The sequence below is a fragment of the Halichoeres trimaculatus genome, unplaced genomic scaffold (assembly GCF_033239565.1).
Source record: "Halichoeres trimaculatus isolate MK-OKI-2021-1 unplaced genomic scaffold, fHalTri1.1 fHalTri1_scaffold_10, whole genome shotgun sequence".
NCBI classification, from domain to species: Eukaryota; Metazoa; Chordata; class Actinopteri; order Labriformes; family Labridae; genus Halichoeres; species Halichoeres trimaculatus.
Genome location: NW_027437187.1, coordinates 28,779,603 through 28,800,946, shown reverse-complemented (window position 1 = coordinate 28,800,946; position 21,344 = coordinate 28,779,603). Strand labels below are relative to the sequence as shown.

General features: G+C 40.5%; 1 protein-coding gene across 2 annotated transcripts in view; it reads right to left on the bottom strand.

Moving 5' to 3' along the window:
• Positions 1-417: 417 nt before the first annotated feature.
• LOC141796902 (inositol hexakisphosphate and diphosphoinositol-pentakisphosphate kinase 1-like) overlaps positions 418-21,344 on the bottom strand; it is a 59,230-nt gene continuing 38,303 nt past the window's right edge. For both annotated transcript variants that reach the window (XM_074678227.1, XM_074678225.1), the window contains exons 26-29: positions 18,825-18,977; positions 6,959-7,096; positions 6,659-6,772; positions 418-3,363 (exon numbers count right to left, since the gene is read on the bottom strand). In XM_074678227.1, coding sequence (XP_074534328.1) covers positions 3,272-3,363; positions 6,659-6,772; positions 6,959-7,096; positions 18,825-18,977 — 497 coding nt within the window. In that variant the 3' untranslated portion in view covers positions 418-3,271. The remainder of the gene's footprint in view (positions 3,364-6,658; positions 6,773-6,958; positions 7,097-18,824; positions 18,978-21,344) is intronic.

Sequence of the window (21,344 nt, the reverse complement as noted above, 5' to 3'; positions counted from 1 at the left end):
GTTGACCGTGAACATGAACAACTTCATTTTAATCAGTGTGAACTGAACTCTGACCTGATTAATTTCTGTGTGAACTTGCACAGCACTGCCTGAGGGATCACTGACTTCCTGTCAGGAGGTTAAATGTGTATTTTGGTTATATCAACCAGAGGGCTGGGTTGTAAATTCTGCTCCTCCATCAGATCTGTACTGCATGGACTGAACGCTCATCACAGGGGAGGTTTTGGCTTCACTTTAGCACAGTGATGGGATGCAGGGCTTTGTTTTGTTTTAGTAACAAGCTAAATCTGTGTTTGGATTATATCACACGCATGTAGTAATGTAGACAGATGTGTGATAGGTGTGAACAGATGTGATTTGTTGAATAAAAACCACATTTTCCACTTTAACATCACTTTTATTAACCCACCTCCCTCCTCCTCCTCTTCTTCTTCATCTTTCCATTATCACAGCCCAACCTGCAGCTCCACACATACAGAGATGTTATTACTTATTTAAAACACTTTGTTCTCCAGCAGCAAGACTCTTCATCATGAACACTCCACCTCTGCCTCTTTGGCTGTCATTAAATACCACATTAAATAAACACATAAATACATGGCTGAAATTGACTACAGAAACACGCCTTTAGGTAGAAAATCGTTAAAACTACAACAGACTGTAATGAACCAACTCTTCCCATGATGATTGAAATTTACTGGATGTGTGTTTTGTTCTGCAGCAGGTGTTAAACTTTGGGCCAGTTTGTTTTCAGTTTCAGCAGTTTGAAAGGAGTTTGGAGGAGATTCATGACCCCTGAGGTGTTGCAGATAAGTAACAGCGCTCTGCTGAAACATAATAGACTTTTGAAGGTTCAAGTAATAAATATTTACACTGGATTTTTTTCCTTTTTTAAAATAGATCTGAAACTGAACTGACCTCCAGTTTAGTCACATGATCACAAAACCAATGACAGACCATTGATCTACAAACTTCTCACCTGAGGCGCCATTTTCTGTTAATTAACGGCCGTGTTATTAAGTCACATGAAATTAACACATGAAATTTGGTGTGAAAGAATTCAGTCCTATCTGATACTAAAGCAGTCATCAATACGTAAAAATACACTTTTCCTACTTACTTATTTGAGTGGTTCTTCCCTTTAAGTCTAAAAAAAACCCTGTTCCAAACAATTTTTTAAAACAACAGGTTCAAAAACTTCCCCTCAGGAAGAAAAGTCTTTAAAATACAGCAGGAAACCAATATATCCTCTTTTAAAAGTCACTTGAAGGCACATTTACAGATCATTATTGTGTCCATTAAACAGCAGACTCAGTGGAAAGACTAGAGCTGGCTCCAGGTTTTAACTGTACAAGTTTTTAAAAACAATCCCCTCGATAAGACAGAGTCTGATTAGTTGATGTATGAAGTAAACCTAAATCTGTTGGTAGCATGATGTTAGTCTTTAAAAAAGTTTGCTTTGGCTCATCCTGGCATTGATAAAGTTTGGTTTATATTCAAAATGGCTCCAGAAGAAGCTTCTTTCTCTACTTGTGTTGTGATCTCAGCAGTTTAAACAAAGGTGCATAAGATAATATGAATTATTACACATAACATTAGCAGTGTTTCCAAGAGCTGGAGCTAAAGACTGATGAATTGCAATTGGTTACCTAAATATGAAGCTGTATCCAGAAACCTGTTAGCTTACCTTAGCATAAACAAGAGAAATGTGGAAAACTGTCCTGTTTTTGTTTTCCAATGGTAACAGGAACTCGTTTCCTTTAGCTAATCAGTGCTCGGGATTGGCACTTTTTCTGAATTCCTACAGATGCCATATAAAATAAAAGTAAAGGCCAAAAACATTATGTGTGAAAAGATTAATGTTTTGTTTATTGGCAGTTTTCATTACTCCAACCACCAAGCACATAAGCCGCATTTCCACCAAGCATACTGTCTCGGTACGGCGCACATTTTGTGCTGTTTCCACTGACTTGTCCCAGGACAGATCGTCAAATAACCGAGACGAGCCGCCCACTTTTGGGACCCTTTCGTATGGGTGCCAGACTGAACCAATCCGCTCTCGGGAGGTAGAGCTACAACACTGCAGACCATTGATTGGTCAAAAGAATCGTCACCCTGACAGCGGCTGTATTTCTCTTAGCGGCACAGAGTCCTCTATGAAACAAAGCTTGATTGCACTTTGTATCAAAGAGAAACATGCCGATCACAGAGAGGACATAATGCTGCATGTCTTCCATCTGTGCTCTTTGTTTACTGTGTCGCGTTTTTCTTCTTCGTTGGATTTATTAACAAGTCGTCACAGTATTGTTTAACAGCTGCAGCTTTCTGCATCTGGCTTACACGCCGCCTACCACAAGAGAGCACAGTTTAGGTATGGAAACACAAACGGGATCAGGCTTAACTGTACCAAACTGTGCCAAACCATACTGAACTGAACCGGACTGCTTGGTGGAAACACAGCTAAAGACCTTTAAAATCATGTATTACCGCTTCTTATTCCCCTTGTGGATTCTTCACAGATCCTGGCTAGCTGTTTTCTCTTGTTTACAGCCTGTGTGCTATGCTAAGCTAACTGGCTGCTGTCTAGAACATGTGCATTGGCCAAAATAAAGGTTTGTGTTTAACTTTTCACTGCCACTTAATTTAACTTGAATTAAAAAACGGCTCCCTATTCCCGTCCAAGAAGCATAAAAGTGAAGAAAACAAATTAAAATCAATAACTGCTGACACTTTGATTCCCACTCTGTGATGTATTTTAGTCCTACATGCCTGAGGTCGGGACTGAGGCAGCTGGTGCGTGACATTTTTGGTTTAACAGCATTTGGGATTAAAGAGAAGAAGCAGAAACAGCAGGCACTGATGTTTCAGCGTAGGCAGCATCTTAATTCAGCTGAAGGCACAACTGGTGTGGATGCCGTCTTGATCCACTGTGGCTCAGTCAGGCTGGTTCCTTGAGGAAGGTGGAGAACTGCATCCTGAACTGTTAAAGCTCTGACGTGGTTTCTCCTTCACTCCTTGTCTCAGTGAGCAGACATGTGGACGAGTCCACGCTCAGTTTGAGTGGATTTATTTACAGTCTGAATGTTTCATAACACCTGAGACAGAATGGCCTTTCACTCCTGAGTCTCCATCTTTCCTGCACCAGTGTTTCTTTTTGTGAATGTGAGCGGGAAGAAAAGATGAATCAAAGAATGGAGAGAAAGACCGGTCCAAAGTCTTGAGAAGGGGCTCTTGAATACCCAGAAGTCCTTGTGGTTTTCAGGCTGTCTGTCTACTCACTGAAGCTGAAGTTGAGGCCAGAGCTCTCTGTGATGGGGGAGGAGGGGCCGGCGCTGGATACAGCACTGGAGGGGATGCTGCCATCTGTAAAAGAAACACACTAGACAGTTAACTTTGCAATTTCACAACCATAGATTTAGATAAACAGAATGTACAAACAGCTACAAAAACACATTTTAAACTATGCTGTTTCCTGATTGAACCACTTTCCTCCCTGAGTGTGTGTTATCAGAGTCAGTTTCTGTGTGTGCGTCATGAGGAGGGACATGAGGGGAATCAAAAAGGGGAGGGTTGAGGTGATCTGGTACATTAACAGCGTCATCCTCTCGCCACTTCATCCTCTGTTGCCATGGAGAACTTCATAAAAACTGTGTTTTGGTGTCATAAATCAAGCTGCACGTACGTCAATGTGTTACAGTGATAAGGACAAGATGTGCACCAAGAAATTAAGGTTGGGCTCACCTTCTAAATCAATCAAATAATCACCATTTCAGGATTTTTTTTGGCTTATAAGAGGTAGCAAATAATGGAAGAGTTTAAAAAAGGTTGTTCACAAATGTTTCATGTTTTTTTTTTATTTGAGTCACACACACTATGGTAAATAAGATCCAAAGCAGGTAGAGATGGAAAAATCCATTCTCAGTGCCAACAATGTAAATAAAACACTCGCAAAAGTATAAAGATGAAAAAGGGGGAGCTGGACACCTCATCAATCATCAACGCTGGCAGGAGGATGAAATAATCAGCCAGCCGCCCAGAGGGAGGGTGAAGAAGAGAGAAAGAAGAGGGGAAAAAGAGAGTTTGGATTGTTCTTACAGAGTCCTGTTTGAAGTTTTGTTTGGTGTTGGTCCCACAGGAGCGCCTGCAAGATGTTTATATTCTGCTGGTATTCAGTCAGCCTGACATTTTTAGACTAATTTTATGTTTTGAGTAATAAAAACTCGTCTGTAGGAACCCAGACTCTTTAACACTCAGAGCATTTAAACCATGACAGGCAGAATGTACCTCTTCACATGTGACAAACGTAAGGAGAAAACTTCCAGCCAAGACTTCCTTTCCCTTGCTGCATTTACGCTGCAGACGTAAATACTGTTATTTTTTGGTCCATTACATCCTCCAGGGTGGCACCCATTCATCTCTTTCAAGTAGTGGTTGGTCTCACTTCAACAGCAGATGCTTCACTCTGACTTACTTCAGCTGTGTGACCCAGAATAGAAACCAATGTTCTTATTCTGTACTGACAACTTACAGATCATGAGTTTGTTGAACTCACATTGTGATAAAAACTGTAAAGCTTGTTGCTCCTGCCCTTGAGAGGAGAAGATGCTCCTGCTTATTGTTTTCATCTATAACAGTTTGCTTTCTTAAGGAGATAACTGTTGTAGAGATAAATAAACAGTTGTAAGATAACTACCAACAAGAGCAGGGCTGTCATTAAGGTGGCATGTGTTCTGCCTGCTTTTGCTCTCCACACTGACTCTTTTTCCTTCACACTCCAAAGTATGCTGAAACAGGCTTGGCCAATGCTACACTCCTCATGCTGAAAACCCACAGAACTGATCCACATCAGTCTGTAAACACATTATGTGATGGTCATGTCCACAGAAACTTAAAACAACCATGAATATGGGTGTCACTCAGAGGGCAAGTGGAACTTTTAACCTGTCACTGATCAAATTTGAAGCTTTGGCTGGTCAGGAGTGAAAAGTAGTGTAATGCTAGGCGCCGCCCAGTTGGCTATGGCTGCCTTTTGCAGCAGCTCTCTCTTTGTCCGATTCTTGTAATTTTTTTCCTCTCTTTTTCATAATCTTTGTATTTGGAGTGGATCACTACTTTGTATGGCTCATTTGTTGGTCATGGACACAAAACTTTTTGTGGCTTCAGTGATATTTTTACTGCTTTTTTCTCCTGTGTTTGTCTGGAGATCCTACATGTAACCATGGCTGCAATGTTTACATGTGAACTCAGCTGTTCGCAGTCTGTAGCATGTCAATGCTAACTGGTGTAAGGCCTGATGTCTTCCCACAAGGTGAGGAGAAGGAGGTGACGACGACGTGCTGGTTCTCAGGTGTGAGCTAAGAAATTACGACATCGACCTGTCCTTCCATCCATCGTTATTGGGAACGTAAGATCTATCTCCAACAGCTAACATCAGACACTAACGCCATGTTGGAAGAGCTTCACTTGCTGTGAGCAGACAGGATCCAGGAGACAGAGATGGAGCATGACTGAAGAAGCTCAGTCCTAGACCCTGTGGAGGTGGAGGCTGAACTGAAGAAAGATGGACAGGCTGTCATCATCCATTTTCTTATAGACCTCTTGCTTTTGCTTTCTTAACTGCTGCTGTGACTTCAATTTCGTTGTACTTGTTACAATGACAAAGTTCTATTCTATTCTATTCTATTCTATTCTAAAAACTAAATTAATGAAAAAGTCATATAAAAGATCCACTTCTTATTCCTGAAAATGACTTAAAACAGTTTATCTCTGGTAGTTTTAAAACAAATGATCATCAGGTGAAACTTTAGTTAGTTTATATTTGCTTTTTTCATCAGTTATTATCAAAATAATCCAAATGGTTTTTACCTTTAACAATAAATGAGACAATTTTAATTTTTTTTATCACAGAATTGTTACATTTTTTAACATTTTTTTTCTGCATTAAACACGAAATATTTACAAAGATACTTTAACAATATGATATTTTTTCCAAGCTGGTTTAATGACACGCCTTTCACCTGACCTCAGCACTAAACGTGACCTCGGTGTAATTATAGCCTGCACAGATGTGTCTTGATAGGCGATCATTTATCTGCAGTGACCTGACGGCTACAGATCCGATCAGGGACATAGAGGTCAGCTGAAGGTGAGCCCTTTTTATCCCTAACTGAGGATTTGCTGAACGTACAGAGTCTTCACTCTGCCTCTCATTCTCACTGTTACACATTTTTACACATTTTTACTCAGGGGAGTTGTCCAGAGCAGCAGAGGTCCATCTGAAAAGCAGCTTTACAGGAGAGCCGAGGATTAAAAAGTCATGTTCTGAACTGAAACTGAAACCGATCTGGTACCAAGCAGTGGCTGTGGTGTATGAAAAAAATATGAAGTCTTTGAGTAAAAGTAGAGAGGCTCTTAAGAGGTACACGAGGTCTTGGCTCCTGGACCAGTGCTCTTTGAATCAGTCACTTTCAAAATAAATAATAGATCTCACAAACACACACATCATGTATTCTACATCAGTTTTTTTTAACACCTGGTAGAAAAGGCTGTTACAGGTCTAAAGCTCCAGCACCAAATAACCTTTTCAGTTGAAAAGGTTAACTAAAGTCTGGCCCAGTCATTGGCTCATAAAACCTCTGAAAATGAACTCATCACTTACGCCACAGAGGCTGGCTGGGGGGCCGAAGAGATGTTTCAGACCCAGATGAGGACAGAGCCTGCTGAGGGCTGTAGAGAGACGTCTGGCTCTGAGAGTCAAACAGGCTGGAGAGCACTGGAGCAAGGACAGAAACAAAAACAAGAGGATCAGATTTAAGAAGTCGAACAGCAAAAGGTCGCTTATCTTTTGCCGCACAGCGCAAAACTTAAGACTTTATGACTTTTTGGAGAGAAATACACATGCATATTGAATAAATTAAATAAATGCAGAGATTCTTCCAGCTTTACTCCACAGTCCTACCTCTCATTGTTTTGGCATGGGCCTCGCTGCTGCTCTCACACACTGCGTTGAGGAACTCGTCCACTTGCTTCAGCGACAGCAGGTTGTGCAGCGTCTCCAGCGGGTAGATGGAGGGCACCATGGAGCAGCCTTCAAACCCTGCAGCACAGACAGGAGAGACGGGGGACACAGCAGATCGTACAACGTCGCCTTCACACAAGAGAGGAGGAGGACGAGCAGCGGTGACACTACGGCTTTCTGTGCGTGTCGGCTGTTCTTTATGTCTCAGCACATTCAAAGCCATACTGAAAACCAAGCAGCAGCATCACGCAGACGCCTTTATTCATCAAGCTGCCAAACAAAGGTTTAGGCTACTTTACGGCTTAAAATTAGTGGTATGTTACCTTCAACAGCAGCTGGTAAAGTTTTATGTTTGAACTCTGAAAGTAGCTGCACTGCAAAAACTTACCAGCAAAAACAACATCTGCAAAGTATGGCTGGAGTTAATGCTCTGCTTGGGTTAGTGAGATCAAACTGACATGAATGGATTCTTTTCATCATTGTGGAGTGATCGACACATTCATATTTAAAAGTGATTAATTTAATCCCATTTAATCACATAAACGTTCCAGTTACTGCACTATGTTGAAAGTGAAAAGATGTAGTTGGCAGACATTTCATAGAAGGAGTCAAAACAATGACCTGGCATAAGAAGTGACTTTTATATGATCACAATGTTTTTGTTCGATTGAAAAACACTAGAGCTCAGTTTAGCTCATTTGGAAGAACAGGCGCCCCATGTATGAAGGCTAAAGTCCTGGTCCAATTGGCCGTAAGATCAAGTCCCAGAGATCTGTGGGTTGTCATTCAACACTCCCCATATTTCAGCTAAAGCAAAAGGACCAAAAAATATTCTTTACAGACAGAAAACAAAATAGTTATGTATCAAAACCTGACACAGAAGATGAGCCATCAAGTTTTAATAAAATAAGAGTATAGATTCTGACAGAAACAAAACTACGAGGGGGGAAAAAGGTGCAAAATTGACTTTACAGAAGAATGTGTTTATACTTCTCCCAATTTATCTGAATATCCTCAATGTTTCAATTTCCAGTTAAGAGCAGGTAAAATTAAATCCCACCAACACAAAATACAAAAAGAGCCACATAAAACCAAAAATCACAAAATACCACCATCAGAGATGCCACCAGAGTCTGCACAGTACAGATCATGAGAGACTTGCACAGAATCTGAGTGGAGCTGGGTAAGACAAATAATTTGAGAGTTTTTGAGAATCTAATCTCCTCTTAACTCTTCCCCTTGATTTTTTTCACTATTACAGAAAAAAACTACACAAGAATGGCAGCTGTCAATCATTGTTAAACATGATGTGAAACCCAGTTTTTTGTTGTTGTTTTTTTTTTTTTTTACCTCTAATAACCAATGAAAACAAATATTTTTAGAAGAAAATAGACTTGAACACAGTGCAGCCCAATAACATCTTCACATCACTAAAGCAGCAGATGTAAGAAACATTTTCACAGGCTGTATTTATCTTTTAAAGTTTGACCTAAGCTCATCTGGAATGGCTGGGGAAACAGATTTCTTGACCTATAATGCAGCGAGACACCAGGGGGAGCAGTTTTTTCACTTTGAGCAAGATAACATCCTTTTTTTTAAACAGTCTATGATTGAGACACAGAGGAGATCAAAAAGTCTGTACAGACACAAAGTCCACCACAGAAGCTGTAAAAGACTACATCTAAAGAATATTTTGTTCAAATGTAAAAATATGAAAAATTAACTATGATGCTGAGGTAGGAACCACGTCCAGCCACACAGTACAGAGGAATGCATGATGATCATGTTAAAGTAATGGATACTCTGAAAAAAAAGGAGATGGATGGAGGTTCCAGTTCAGTAAGTCCCAAGAGTATGCTGGTCAGCCTTGTGTTTCTACGAGATTAATGAGCTGAAGCTTCAGCTTCTTCCTCAAACAACTCGTCCAATGTGAAGAAACAAGCTGAACAAAGTGCAGTCAGCGGTTACTGCGCAGATACCAGCCAGAGCCTCCGAGGGGATGAGATGTGAGTTCAGTCAGCTGATCATTTTCTCAAATGATCTGTGACTTTTCTGAAGGAATTAATCATGTGGAGCTCGTATAAAAAATCTGAACTGTAATAAAGCGAAAGATTGTTTGAGGCTTAGCTAAACTGTGGCTGTTTTCCAAACCCCCTGCTATTTTGGTCAAAATTCAGTGTGTAGTAGGCACTATGCAAAAACTTGCTAAATCTGCAGTATGTATCCAAGAAAATTTCTCAGTATGCAACGGACCAGTCTACCTGGCATATTGTTTCCCACAATGCACGGCACTATCGCTGTTTGTCTATGCGGGTGGCAGGTTTTGGTAAATTACTACTATCTACTAGAATGAGTCAGCAATATAACTACAATATAACAACACTAACATGATACATGATTTTTCCATCAGCTGTAACAATAAAAATCCCTTCCAGGTTTTGTTTTCAGTAAACGATATAACTTTCAGTGCAGGATTAAAAATCAAGTATGATAATTCTGCTATGATATGATTAACAAAATAACCAATCTACCCAAAGTTTGGTAGTTCATTTAGAATAAAGGCAAAATAAAACCCATCACCTATAGCTCCAATTTCCTAAGCTGAAAACCAGAGTATTATACTACAAAGCAGACCCAACAGAACAGTTATACCACATACTACATACAAAAGTAAAGGGCAGTACGCAGTGCCCACTACATTCACTTGTAGTATGTAGTAGGCGGTTTGGAAAAAAGCCTATGTTGACACATTATCTTTCTGTTTCTTTCTGTGATGAACATACCCCTACATGACATTTCTTTCCACATCTTTAAGTTGTTTTTGCTTTTAAAAATGGAAAGCTAAACCCAAAGGCGAAAACCACAGACAGCTGATATTCTGGCCTGTTTTTCTCCATATTTTAAATATCTTTTGCGGCCTGGACGTCAGCCAAAAGCACCTTTATTCATCAGACAAGGTAAAATCTCTGTTCAGCTTTAATGCTCTTTCTGCCAAGGCTTGGATGGCAGCAGAAAAATATCACCTTCCTTTCTTAAATTGATAATACAAAGCCTCAGGAGGAAGCATTTTGGTGGCTCAGCAGACTTTGATCTTACTCTTTACGTTTGTTAGCTGACATTAATCCTAACCCCCCAACTGTTTCTCCGCTTTTTGTGTTGCTGTGCTCAAAGCGAGAGTGGTATAAAAATGACATAAGATGGCATTTATTGCCTCCTACTCCTCCCTATCTCTGCTGCAGCCTCTCTGTGTGGATATCACATTCAGCTCACACACCAGATGCAGCAGGAGCAGGAAACACTGATGCTTCACTGCACCATTCACTCAACCATTAACAAACGGGTTTGAACACAAAGACAGCAGGACGGGACGTAGAGGATTGAGAGATGTGTAAATATAAAATCAGATAAGTCAACCTGAACAAGCCAAACAACCTTAAACTACAGTTTTTAAACAACAGCATCCATAAGTTATCCCTCAGTCATTTTTTACAGCAGCAGGAGCTCAGTTAGAGGGACATTTATGCCAAGACGTGCTCCAGAAACTCTTACCTAAATCACTAGTTTATGAATACGACACCACTTAATAAACCAATTCAAATGAGGGATGGGATGATGACCCAAATCTTTCAGCAGGAGCTCCAATATCTGCCACTTAGTCAGGAAACATGTTTCAAGAGCCACGGGGGGAGACAGCAGTGCCCCGTTGTGACCCTGGTGTGAGGGCTAAATAGGTGCTATCAGTGTCTCGTGTTTTTCCACAGAGCTCGTTATGGATAAATGTCAAGTTTTATGGCTGTTCCGCCTGCACATGGTATTCTGGAAAGAGCCCGCTTATGATGTAGAGACACAAGCATGAAACTCTGACAGTGAACAGTTTCTCTGTCCAGACATCAAATGTCCACCAGGATGCAAAACGACAAGGTAATGTTTTTATTTGTAGTAACGTAGCGTTATAGTTGAAATGTGACAACACACAATCTTTGTAAACTCAGTCTGTAGTAAAGTTTAGTGTCCAGGACTATCTGTGTACCAGACTATCTGTTTGGTATTACTCACAGCAAGGTGCTCTAAGACCTAAGGCTGGGTATTGTTATGAACCTCACAATTCTTTACTGATTTGATTCGATAGTGATTTAAAGGTCCCATATTATGCTCTTTTTCTGCAGTTTAATGTGGATCATTGATGTCTTCTTGAAATAGTAGTAATATTTTTTGGTCCAAAAAGCCAATAAATCAAGCACAGCAGCATTGTTTCCAGGCTCTCATAGCCCCTCTGTTCAGAATGGTCTGATTTAGTGGGCATGACCTTCATATGTAAATAAGCCACCGCTCATACCGCCCCACTCTTCCGCGACACTGAGAGTGGCGCCAAGAGCTCTGAGTGCACAATGTTTAGAAAACAGCGAAGCTTGATTACCATAACATTACAGGCTAAAACAACAGGCTAACCGCAGCTAAAGTTAGCATCCTGAAGCTAACACAGAGACAGGGGGCACTGAGGAAAAGCTCTTACATCTGCTCCAACTGAACTCTAGCCACTTATTCTTGTCTTTGTCCGAGATGGGAAGTTTGAGCATGATGGAACTATGTGGCTGTTTGTAGCCAAAAACAGAGCAGTGATGGCTCTCCAACTTCAGCATTCTCCTCCCCACTGCTGAAGAGTGGGCTGGGAGGGGGTTCGGGGGTATCTGCTCCAGTGGACCAATTAGGTCAGACTTGCTCCTGATTGGTCAAAAAAGGGAATGGCTGATGTCGGCAAATCCCCAAAATCTAAACAGCTCGTTTTAGGTCAAGATTTTACATTCACAAGCACTACTAAATACAGGTTTTGTGATTAAATATCACATTTTGTGGGCTGGGAGGAAAGACAAAGACCCACAAATTTCACTAAAAGACTTAGTGAAGTGAATTTGCATAATATGAGACCTTTAAATGCCTCAATGTTGATTCAGTAAGACGCAGAAATACACAAATAATTAGTTTCTGTTGACAATTTTCAAATTTTCATTTTCATTCCTATGTGAAAACATCTGGTATGTCACCTCAAATTATTGCGAACTGAAACAACTCAAATGTCAGACTTAAAAGTTGAAGGAGCTGGCTTTACTCTGCTGCTGCTTGCTTTGGTTGCCATTTTGTTGTTGCTTGGTCTAGTGCCTCCACTGGATCTTGTTTCTAGTAGACTTCTAGTGGATTTGTGTTCTCTCAAGAAAGTCCAACCTGAGATGCTGAGAATTGGCATAAATAAACAATTTTCATCGCTGATAATCTCATTTTCAATTGATGATGATGATGATGAATGGGCAAATATATAAAGTGAGACCATTTCAAGATCACAAAGTGCCTTCAAAGGTAATCTACTATATTACTGAGTTCAAGTGGGCAAAAAAAATTGTTTCCTGCTTTCAGAGCCAGCTTTGCCTTCCAGCAGTCACACACATAACAAAGGAAAACAGAAACGTGTTTCCTTTGGACATGAAACAGAGCAAAGCTGTATAGATGTGACAAGAGAAGAAAACAAATGCAGATTACCAAATTAAGCAAAGCTTGATCGACTGGAGCAGCATTCATAACACAGACTAGATGGGGCTTCTGAAAGTAAAGTGTGAGGGGTCTACAAAGGCTGACCGTGCAGGAACTCTGGCAGCTCTTGACCAGACATCAGCCAGGTCTTGAGGAGGTGGAGGTGGTAGGGACAGTGGCACAGGTGCTGGGCTAAGATCCCGTCCAAAGCCAGAGGGGCAAACCCAAACAGAGAGGGCTCAGCGGGGAGAAGCCCCCTCTGGAGCTGGACTACACGATTATCAGAGGGCTCTGAGGGATGAGAGGCAGAGCAGGAAAAGTGGACAGTACAATACAGAGGAGCAGGAGAAGCCTCAAAGTGGAATGAGTTCAGGACACTGCTGGTCTGAGAGTGGAGAGTGTTGATGTGTACATAAATCAATACAGATCTAAACCTCTTGAAACTCTGTGCTTCGTCCTGGGAACATCAGTACGACCACACCTCAAACATCCCAATACATTATTTTCCATTTCAAAGTGGCAAAGTTCAAATGAAAGATAACAAAGAGGTCAAGTAAGGGTAGGGTTCAATAACCGTCAATTACCCATAACGTCAGAGGTTAAAAAGAATTAGGAGGGACACATCAGGGAGGCAGATCTGTACGTGAACCAAAGAATCGACAATAAAACTGCTGAAGCACGCAATTTTAAAAAAGCTGGCGCAGAATTCAGTGAGTGTTTCAACAGGTCACATGACCAGGTGTCAAACATCCTCAAACACTTCTAGGAGTCCCAAACGCTGTAACTTATGGATATTCATTGCTAATATATTTTTTGATGCACAAACAATCCCAAAGGAGTACAAAGAGCTCAAAACCTGCTGTATCTTGAGCCACATGACCATAAAGCAAGTCTGTGAGCCAATACAGTCACAGTAGTTTTCAAAGTTATTTATACATATGTCCAAACAGTACAGAACACACCCATCATTTATTTGTACTCCTTTTCTGTCCCTCCAATAAATCCAACACTAGTATACCACACCAGATTTCTGGATTACCCTGACGTTGTTGAAATCAACACAACAGATAATCCTGGTGCTTTGACAACATGTGATGTCCCGTGTTCAGACAGCAATAATAAGGCTGCCAGCACATGGCAGCTGATCACAGCTGAGCCACTGCTCCAAATCCTTCACACCATTCAGTCACATCCAAATAAATATTTTAGGACTTGTAGTGGATTTTGGAGTGGCCTTTATTCGCCTCTTCTCTGTCAGTGCCATCAGTCCGCGCCTCCATGAATGACTCATCTGTACACACGGGTGGTTCAAAACTACTTTGAAAAACATTTTAAGGAGATAAAAATTGGATTTTTTCATACTCAAGCTACACTTTTCTTCAACTTTCTATTTAAGCCAGATACTCGACATAAATTATCTCATTTAGAAAGGATGAAAACAGATGATTGAATAGCAGGCAACAACTGCTGAAGCTTCTTTTCTTTGAGTTGGTAGAGTTCAGCTTTACAGTCAAGTAAAGCAAACCCTATAAACCCTCATAGTCAAACCTTGATCATTAGGAATGTGATACAGAAGAACAGGGAGGGGTTTTGCATTACAGGGAAGCAATGAAGAAATACAAAACCGTCATTATTAATACTCTGCTGATGTGGGTGTCCAAGGTGAGACTTGAAAATGTCAACTGCCCTCTAAAGCGCTCTAAAAAGTGTTAACCCCACTTCAGACTGAAGTTTTTTAACCAGGGTGTAAACAAACGCGTGTATTTTTGCTGTAAAAGCTGTCTTCTTTGACTCAGTGTGTATGTGGTTTTGGTTCTTCCAGAGCCGACCTCTAGAGGACAATCAACAAACTGATGTTTCACTTAACTGTCCAGAGTTTGCAACTTTATTCTTTGAATGTTCACCTGTCGTCTTATGAATTTATGACTTCTTATCATATCGCAACTTTAATCAAGTTAATTTAAGAGTTTATTCTTGTAAATTTATAACTTTGTTCTTCAAAAATCTTAATTCAATTTTTCTTCCTTAAAGGTAGGGTCTGCAGGATTTTCCTAAAAATAGAATGTCAATGTTAACAGGGATAAACCTGTCTAATTGTATTCTACAGGCTTCTAATGTGTGTTAGTATCTGTGACTGCCTCAACCCCCTCCTCTGCCTTTATGTTGATTTTTTGGTTGTGTCAAGACATTTCCGGGTGAAAAGTAAATGTGGTTACATCCGCAAATTACAGCGCTCCCAATGTGCAAGTGACATTGTGTGTTGATAACAGCGAGTGGAAGAAGCTATTCTGAGTGGCTACGATAGTGGACGTAGCACAGAGACGAAAAACACAACCAAAGTGAAACGCCGAACAGATAAAGCTTTTTCCCAAACAAGGGTGAAGCTTGGCTCAAATTTCACTCTCTTCCAAGGATTTAGAGAGCAACACAGGGCAAAGAGTGACGCAAGTTAGCTTTCTGCTAACTAGGTATGTGTCAAATTCCTGTGATTAGCTTGTGCTAACATCCCGAGTCAGGTGCACAGCTCTTGAGTGGTGATGCTATAGGTAGTTGCTGGGCTAGTGAGTGTGTTTATGTAGCTTCAGCCAGAGGATGTGGGTGTGCGCTGCCGCTGGCACTGAGCCAAGGAGGAGGAGCCAAGTTGTTTACCAAGTATTGAAAATTCCTGCAGACTCTACCCTTAACGTGACCCAAGTATGATACATGTAAACTACAAAACTTGTTAAGTTCAACGTTACTAATAAAATTTGATATTGTAAGTAAAGCTTAGTGGATCAGTAAAAATGCTACGCTTACTTATTTGTACACATGCACAAATATACACAAGAAATTAAGTGTATCTTAACAAAGAATAGGAATAATCACAGATAGAGATGTTTAGTAAATTTTTATGGTCCTGATAAATAAATTGTCCCAAGTAAAAACATCAGACTCCTGTTTTTGGATGCATGGGTCAAAAGCTACAATCCATCATCTAAACATTCAAAAAAACAATCGGATGTTAAGCCCTGTACATCCCTCTGTTTGATTTTCTGTCACACTTGTCATCATGATGGAAAGTGGCTAACAGATAAAACAGCACAATAACACATCAGGAAGTCTCATATTTAAGACCTCTATAGCAGTGACACACAAATATACATTATGGTGTCAGTCAACGACAACAGGAAACCCATCAGTGATGCTGGGTGAAAAAAAACAAATCTAAGAAATCAACAAAGCAATTTCACCAAAAAGTGCTGGCGAGGGCATTCAATGATGTGTGCACAAGATTGATTATCTTCCCATGGTGAAATATCGATACAATAATCAATGTAGAATAAAGACAGAGTCCACAAATAAATCCAATCTGTAAAGAACAGCAGGATCAGGAGGTGGATTAAACAGGAGCAGGCAGAGCAGGTGGTGTTAGAGGTGAAGGCTGAAAACAACACAGGGAACAACAAACTCCGAAGGTGTGCGGTGAAACAGAAACTCTACATCTTTTTTTTTTTTATATCTTGGTGACGTTTAATGTAATTAACGCAGTCAAACGTCAAACCCCCAAGAAAATAAACACAGGAAATGTTTTCCCAACAAAAGGTCATGCAAGATAACAGGAAACACTGGAGGAGTGTCGAATAAACTTGAATGAAAGCAGACATACCATTGGTCGGATGCCTGGCAAACGACACAGAAAATCTCTTTACTGGCGGCATAGAGAACAGCTCTGAGGAGATAAGAAAGGTAACTGGTGTTACTGGGACTGCTGGTTCCTGTGTCTGCCAGCCTGTAGGCCTGTTTGTTTGTATGAGATTCAAACAAGAGGAAAAAAGAGAGAAAACAGGGAGAAAGAGAAAGAGAGAGTTGGCTTTCCGATTCATCAGCATCCCTCTGCCAACCAGCATGCGTGAAAATGAGGTTCAGCTCTGAATACATAAAGAGGAGATGAAGAGAGAAACGGATGGAGAGGTTGAGGAGTGGAGGGTGTCGATGATGGGCGTTTTGGATGGACAGTTAGCATGCAGGAGGAGTGATGCTGGACTTTGTGTGAAGTTTTCCTTCTCTGAACTCAATCCTTTTCTTTCTTTCCTTTGACTTCTTGTTTGTGAGACACTAACTGTCTTGCTGAGGATTGAAGAAGATTAAAGCATCATCCCTTCAATGTCTGTGTGGAACAAATGAATGTGTCCAAGCTAGGTTAGCCTAGCTTAGCCTAAAGCCACGGTGGGCAATAGCCTGCCTGTTTTTGCTTTCATGTCACAAATGATAAGACGTATCTTGCTGTACTTAATGTCTAACTTCCTGTTTACATATTTTTCCAGCACAAAAGCTTTTCCAGAGCTTTTTCTGTCTGTCTATCTATCTATCTATCTATCTATCTATCTATCTATCTATCTATCTATCTATCTATCTATCATTTTTTTATTGTATTCTCTGTTCTTCTGGCTCTGGCTTGTCTTATCACCAACTCAATGAGGAAATATGTTTTTTTTTTCAGCAGCTTCTGTTTGACAAACTACTTGCTAATTGTGATAATCTGCAAGATATACCTTAAAGGTTATGGGTAATGACTTTTTTTTTAAACCAACTCACTCAAAAAACAGCAAAAACAAAATGAATGACCAGTAATCCTTGACCCTGCCAACCCAAGTTTGATATTTGGACCTCTCCTGGGCACTTTCAACTCCTATGACACCTAAATAAAGGCATGAAAGTCCCCCAAAATAAAAGGAACATGCTCAAAATTGAGGAAAAAAAGCAAAAGTAAAAACTTGTGAAAAGAGTGCAGTAATTGGTCTAAAGAAAAATGTATCCATAGGTTAGGATTTAGGTGTATCTAGCATTGAGGTACGAAATACAGATACAAGACTGGCTCCTGCTGTGGATAAAAATATCTCATTCCAGGGAAAACAAACCCACATAGATCCATGTTTTGAGGTGGTTACACACTAACCAAACTAATCTTTATGACTAATTTTCCATTTCACCAAATTGTTCCCACTTATTGTTGCACAGTTTTCCCTTCAACCCAGAACATCGGTGATGATACTAACCCCAGTAGGAAAAAGCGAAAGACAACATGGGTAAGGCTACACCTGTAAAAGTGTCTACTTCTGTAGGTCAATAAATACAGACAAATCTTTTTAATGACTTAAAACTTTGACTGTATTGATAAAGCGGCACTGGAACTTATCTGAACTGTTACTCTGAAGGACAATCATCACCAACCCTGCAGGATTGAGCTCAATCAAAGGTGAGCTTCTCTACATTTTCCTCCTGGATTGAATAAAGTGGTTGTCTATAAGTGGTTCTCTCCTCCCAAACGAACAGCACTGACGTCAGCCCAAACCCTTACCTGTCTCTCAGAGTAAAACATGATGTAACACAACGAGAGAGGAAGCATCTGTACACTCAGTACACTCAGAGTGACACCCGGTGGATGAACTGAACAGCTCAGCTACATGTTCTTAAAACCAGCAGAGGGGAGAGGAGTGAAATCCCTGCAGCGCTGAAGAGTCAACGAGAAATTTCCAGAAATTTAACTTCACCTGAGAATGTGTCATTTTCATATTAAGAAAGTGCTAAAACTTGTGTGATTAAAGAAGCTTTAGAGGAAATCCAATGCAGGTGTTTGGGACAATTCAAGCGCTGCTGGCTGCAGAAACAGCGCATATGTACTCACCATAACAGCATAAAGCTGAAGGAAAAGTGTGGAGGAGTGTGTGACTGGGGATTATTTTTTAAGGTGGATTATTGAGTCTTGAAAGTATATGTGTTCCAAATAACAGGCTGAGTTTCTTAATGTAAGGATTACCATAAAGACTGATTAATGGGGAAAGCCGTGCTTCTGGCTTCCAGACACAAAAACTACTTTGCTGTGGATTATAAAATTAAATTCCCCGAGAGGATGTGGTAAGAACCGCAAAACATGCACACAGAGAGTATTTCAACACAGTTGAACCCAAGCAGGCGGTGGTGTTATCAGTGAATGGACGTGCTGATCGCCAATAACTGCTGAACACCTCTCAGGTCAATGCACAGATAATCATTCTGCTGTCAAATTAGTGCTCTCATCATGCATACGGCATAACAAATCACTCAAGGAATGTGACGCAACTGATTGAAATTGCTGCTCCGGTTTGGTATCGTCATCAAAATATAAAAAAAGGAGGCGGCTTTGATTTAAAAAATAAATAACTTAGAAATATATATGTCCCCAAAAATCAGAGTGTTTAGAGAAGAAGAAAAAAAGATTTCTTAAAAGAGGATGAAAAGACCCCGCTCTTGTGCGTGAACATACCAAACATGCCGCTCTGGCATGGCAGACTGCCGGGGGACAGAGGTGGCTTTCGGTAGAGGTGGTGGTGGTGCGTGCGGACGTAATCCCGCAGGTTGGGGGCGCTACAGGACACCCCAAGGGCGGAGGCACTGAAGAGCCCAGAGCAGAGCGAGCCTGTGTGAAGGGGAGTGGGGGGGGGTGCAGGGTGAGGGTTAGCTTTCAATGCACACCATGCCATTATTCATAACAAACATTATGCTATGCAGAGACTCTGGCATGAGTGTGTGTACATTCACAAAAATGTACACCTGTGTGAAAACCCTGTAACCACTTCAGCTCATCGAATTCTATTGTTTATGAATGAGCTTAAATAAAATGCTAAAAGAAGGTGTTTGGTTTGTGAGAAAAGCAAGTTACAGGGTTTTCACAACAGTGATTACATCTGTTAGACATGTTTACATCAAAATTGTGTGTGTGTGAACAGTAATCAGTGCAGTGGTTAGTGTGTGTTTTGTATGCAGAAAGCAGCAGAGGGTGAACAAACACTCAGAGGGTTATTTTAGCTCTGGAGCTGCAGTAAATTATGATGTTTAAACTTGAGTTTGCAGACCACACATTGACAATAAAAGTACCTTTTGGGAGTTTTGTGCACAAAATTAAAATATTTCATATGACGTCATTTTTTTTTCTTCATCTCTTTGTTCTATAAATAGTCTGAGGGAATGAAGAGCAGCTCAGTAGCCGAGGTCGTTCCTGACACCTGCTGCTCTCGTCTCTGACCTGTGCGCCCACTGTTGTCGGTGTCAGTGATGAACAGGGGTGGGATCACTCAGCAACCTCACACTTACTATAGATAACATAACAAAGTGACAGGCTCCACTCAGGAAATACCCAGAGGCTTTAGCGTGCAGCTTCTTTGATGTTGCACAAACACCAGAGCATCTGCTGCTTTCAGACTTGTCCCTATCAAACAGTGAGTGACGGGCTGATTAGCACATTTAGTGAGACACAGCACTACACCCACACTGCTCTTTTACCTGCTCCTGTTTGTGTTGTTTTATCTGCCTGATATTATAATTACATCTGTCTGTATTTTAAGTTTACACTTTGAGTAAACATCCTTTGGGCTGAATTACCTCAGCAAATAAAATAAACTAACCTCAACTGCAGCGCCTCAGTCGTGAAGCAGATAAAAGTCATTCAGAGCAATGTGTCAGGAATCTTCCACGCCGTGACTCCTCTACGCGTTCTCACACTAATGGTTTTATGATTTCCTTCACACGTCTTGATTTAGCCGGTGAGCGCTCATGCTCATGTGAGTGTCAGCATGTTAGCAGGTTGTTGGGTGTTGCAAGGAAACAGTACACACAGCAACACAAGGTCCTTTAAAGCCTCTTTCACTAGCTGAAGTGAAGGTGGAGGCACTTTGAGGGAGCACTGTAGTTCTTGTAAACAACTTTTAACAGCCTGTTTGGAGTCATTCAGGATTTTAATAAAAGGTTTTTTAAGCAGTAAAGGAGCTACCTGAACACCCTAAGGCATATACTGTAAATTAGGGCTGGGACAATATGCTATTCCTGCCATTTCGATTTGAATTGCGATTCTTTGATATTTACGATTTTTAGTTTTCTTTTTTAACACCACACCATGTGAAAAAGTTAAATAATGATGATAATGTCTACAGACTTTATCAGGAGCCATATTTTTCCCATATAATGCACATCACGTGAGTCAAAGAGAAACATTTCACCCCCTGCTGGAGAAAAGTGGTAATTTTTTTTCCAAACTAGTTTATAAATAAAGACTGAAATGAAGAATTTAAATTTGAAAGAACAACAACTTTTTTTTGACAAAGAATCCCGATTTTGATATTGTCAAACAAAAAATCTGATATCAATTTTTCTCACACCCCTTCTGTTTATATTAGATATCGCAGGAGAATTGTCCACTAAGGGGTCCTGATAGTACAGTGATGCAGAAACAGAAACTTTTGCTTCTCGTAGACTTTAATCCTCTGGTCTCCAAAAGGCATATGAGTAAACAGGCACCTGTATGTAGCTCCAAATGTATGTGTAACTATTCCCCGTTTGAATGTTTTTCAGTTCATTTCAGCTGTATTGATAATGTGGCAGAAAAGTCGCATCAAACCACGTAATGCTAAAAACTGCATGCTAATGATAGCACAGTAGATATGGATCCAATTAAGACAACAGTTAAAAAAACAGACTGTGCAGTTAAGTCTACGTGAAGCTGAGATCCCTGTTTCTGTGTCACTCTGATCAGAGCCCACCTTAGATGAAGACTTCTGTAAGCCTAAGACATCTAAAAGTATTTTTATTGATACTTTAAGAAAGAAAATACAGGTTCCTCCAACCTAATCTGGCTTTCACTAAAATGTTCATTTAGGTCTTTTTGTTTTGATTTCCTGCAACTATCAGAGCAGATTATCTTTCACAAAGCCCCAGCTTTCAAAGCTAATATTTCCAGGTGATATTATTTCACATTAGCTTGATGTTATGAGTCATTGAGTAATTCAATCTA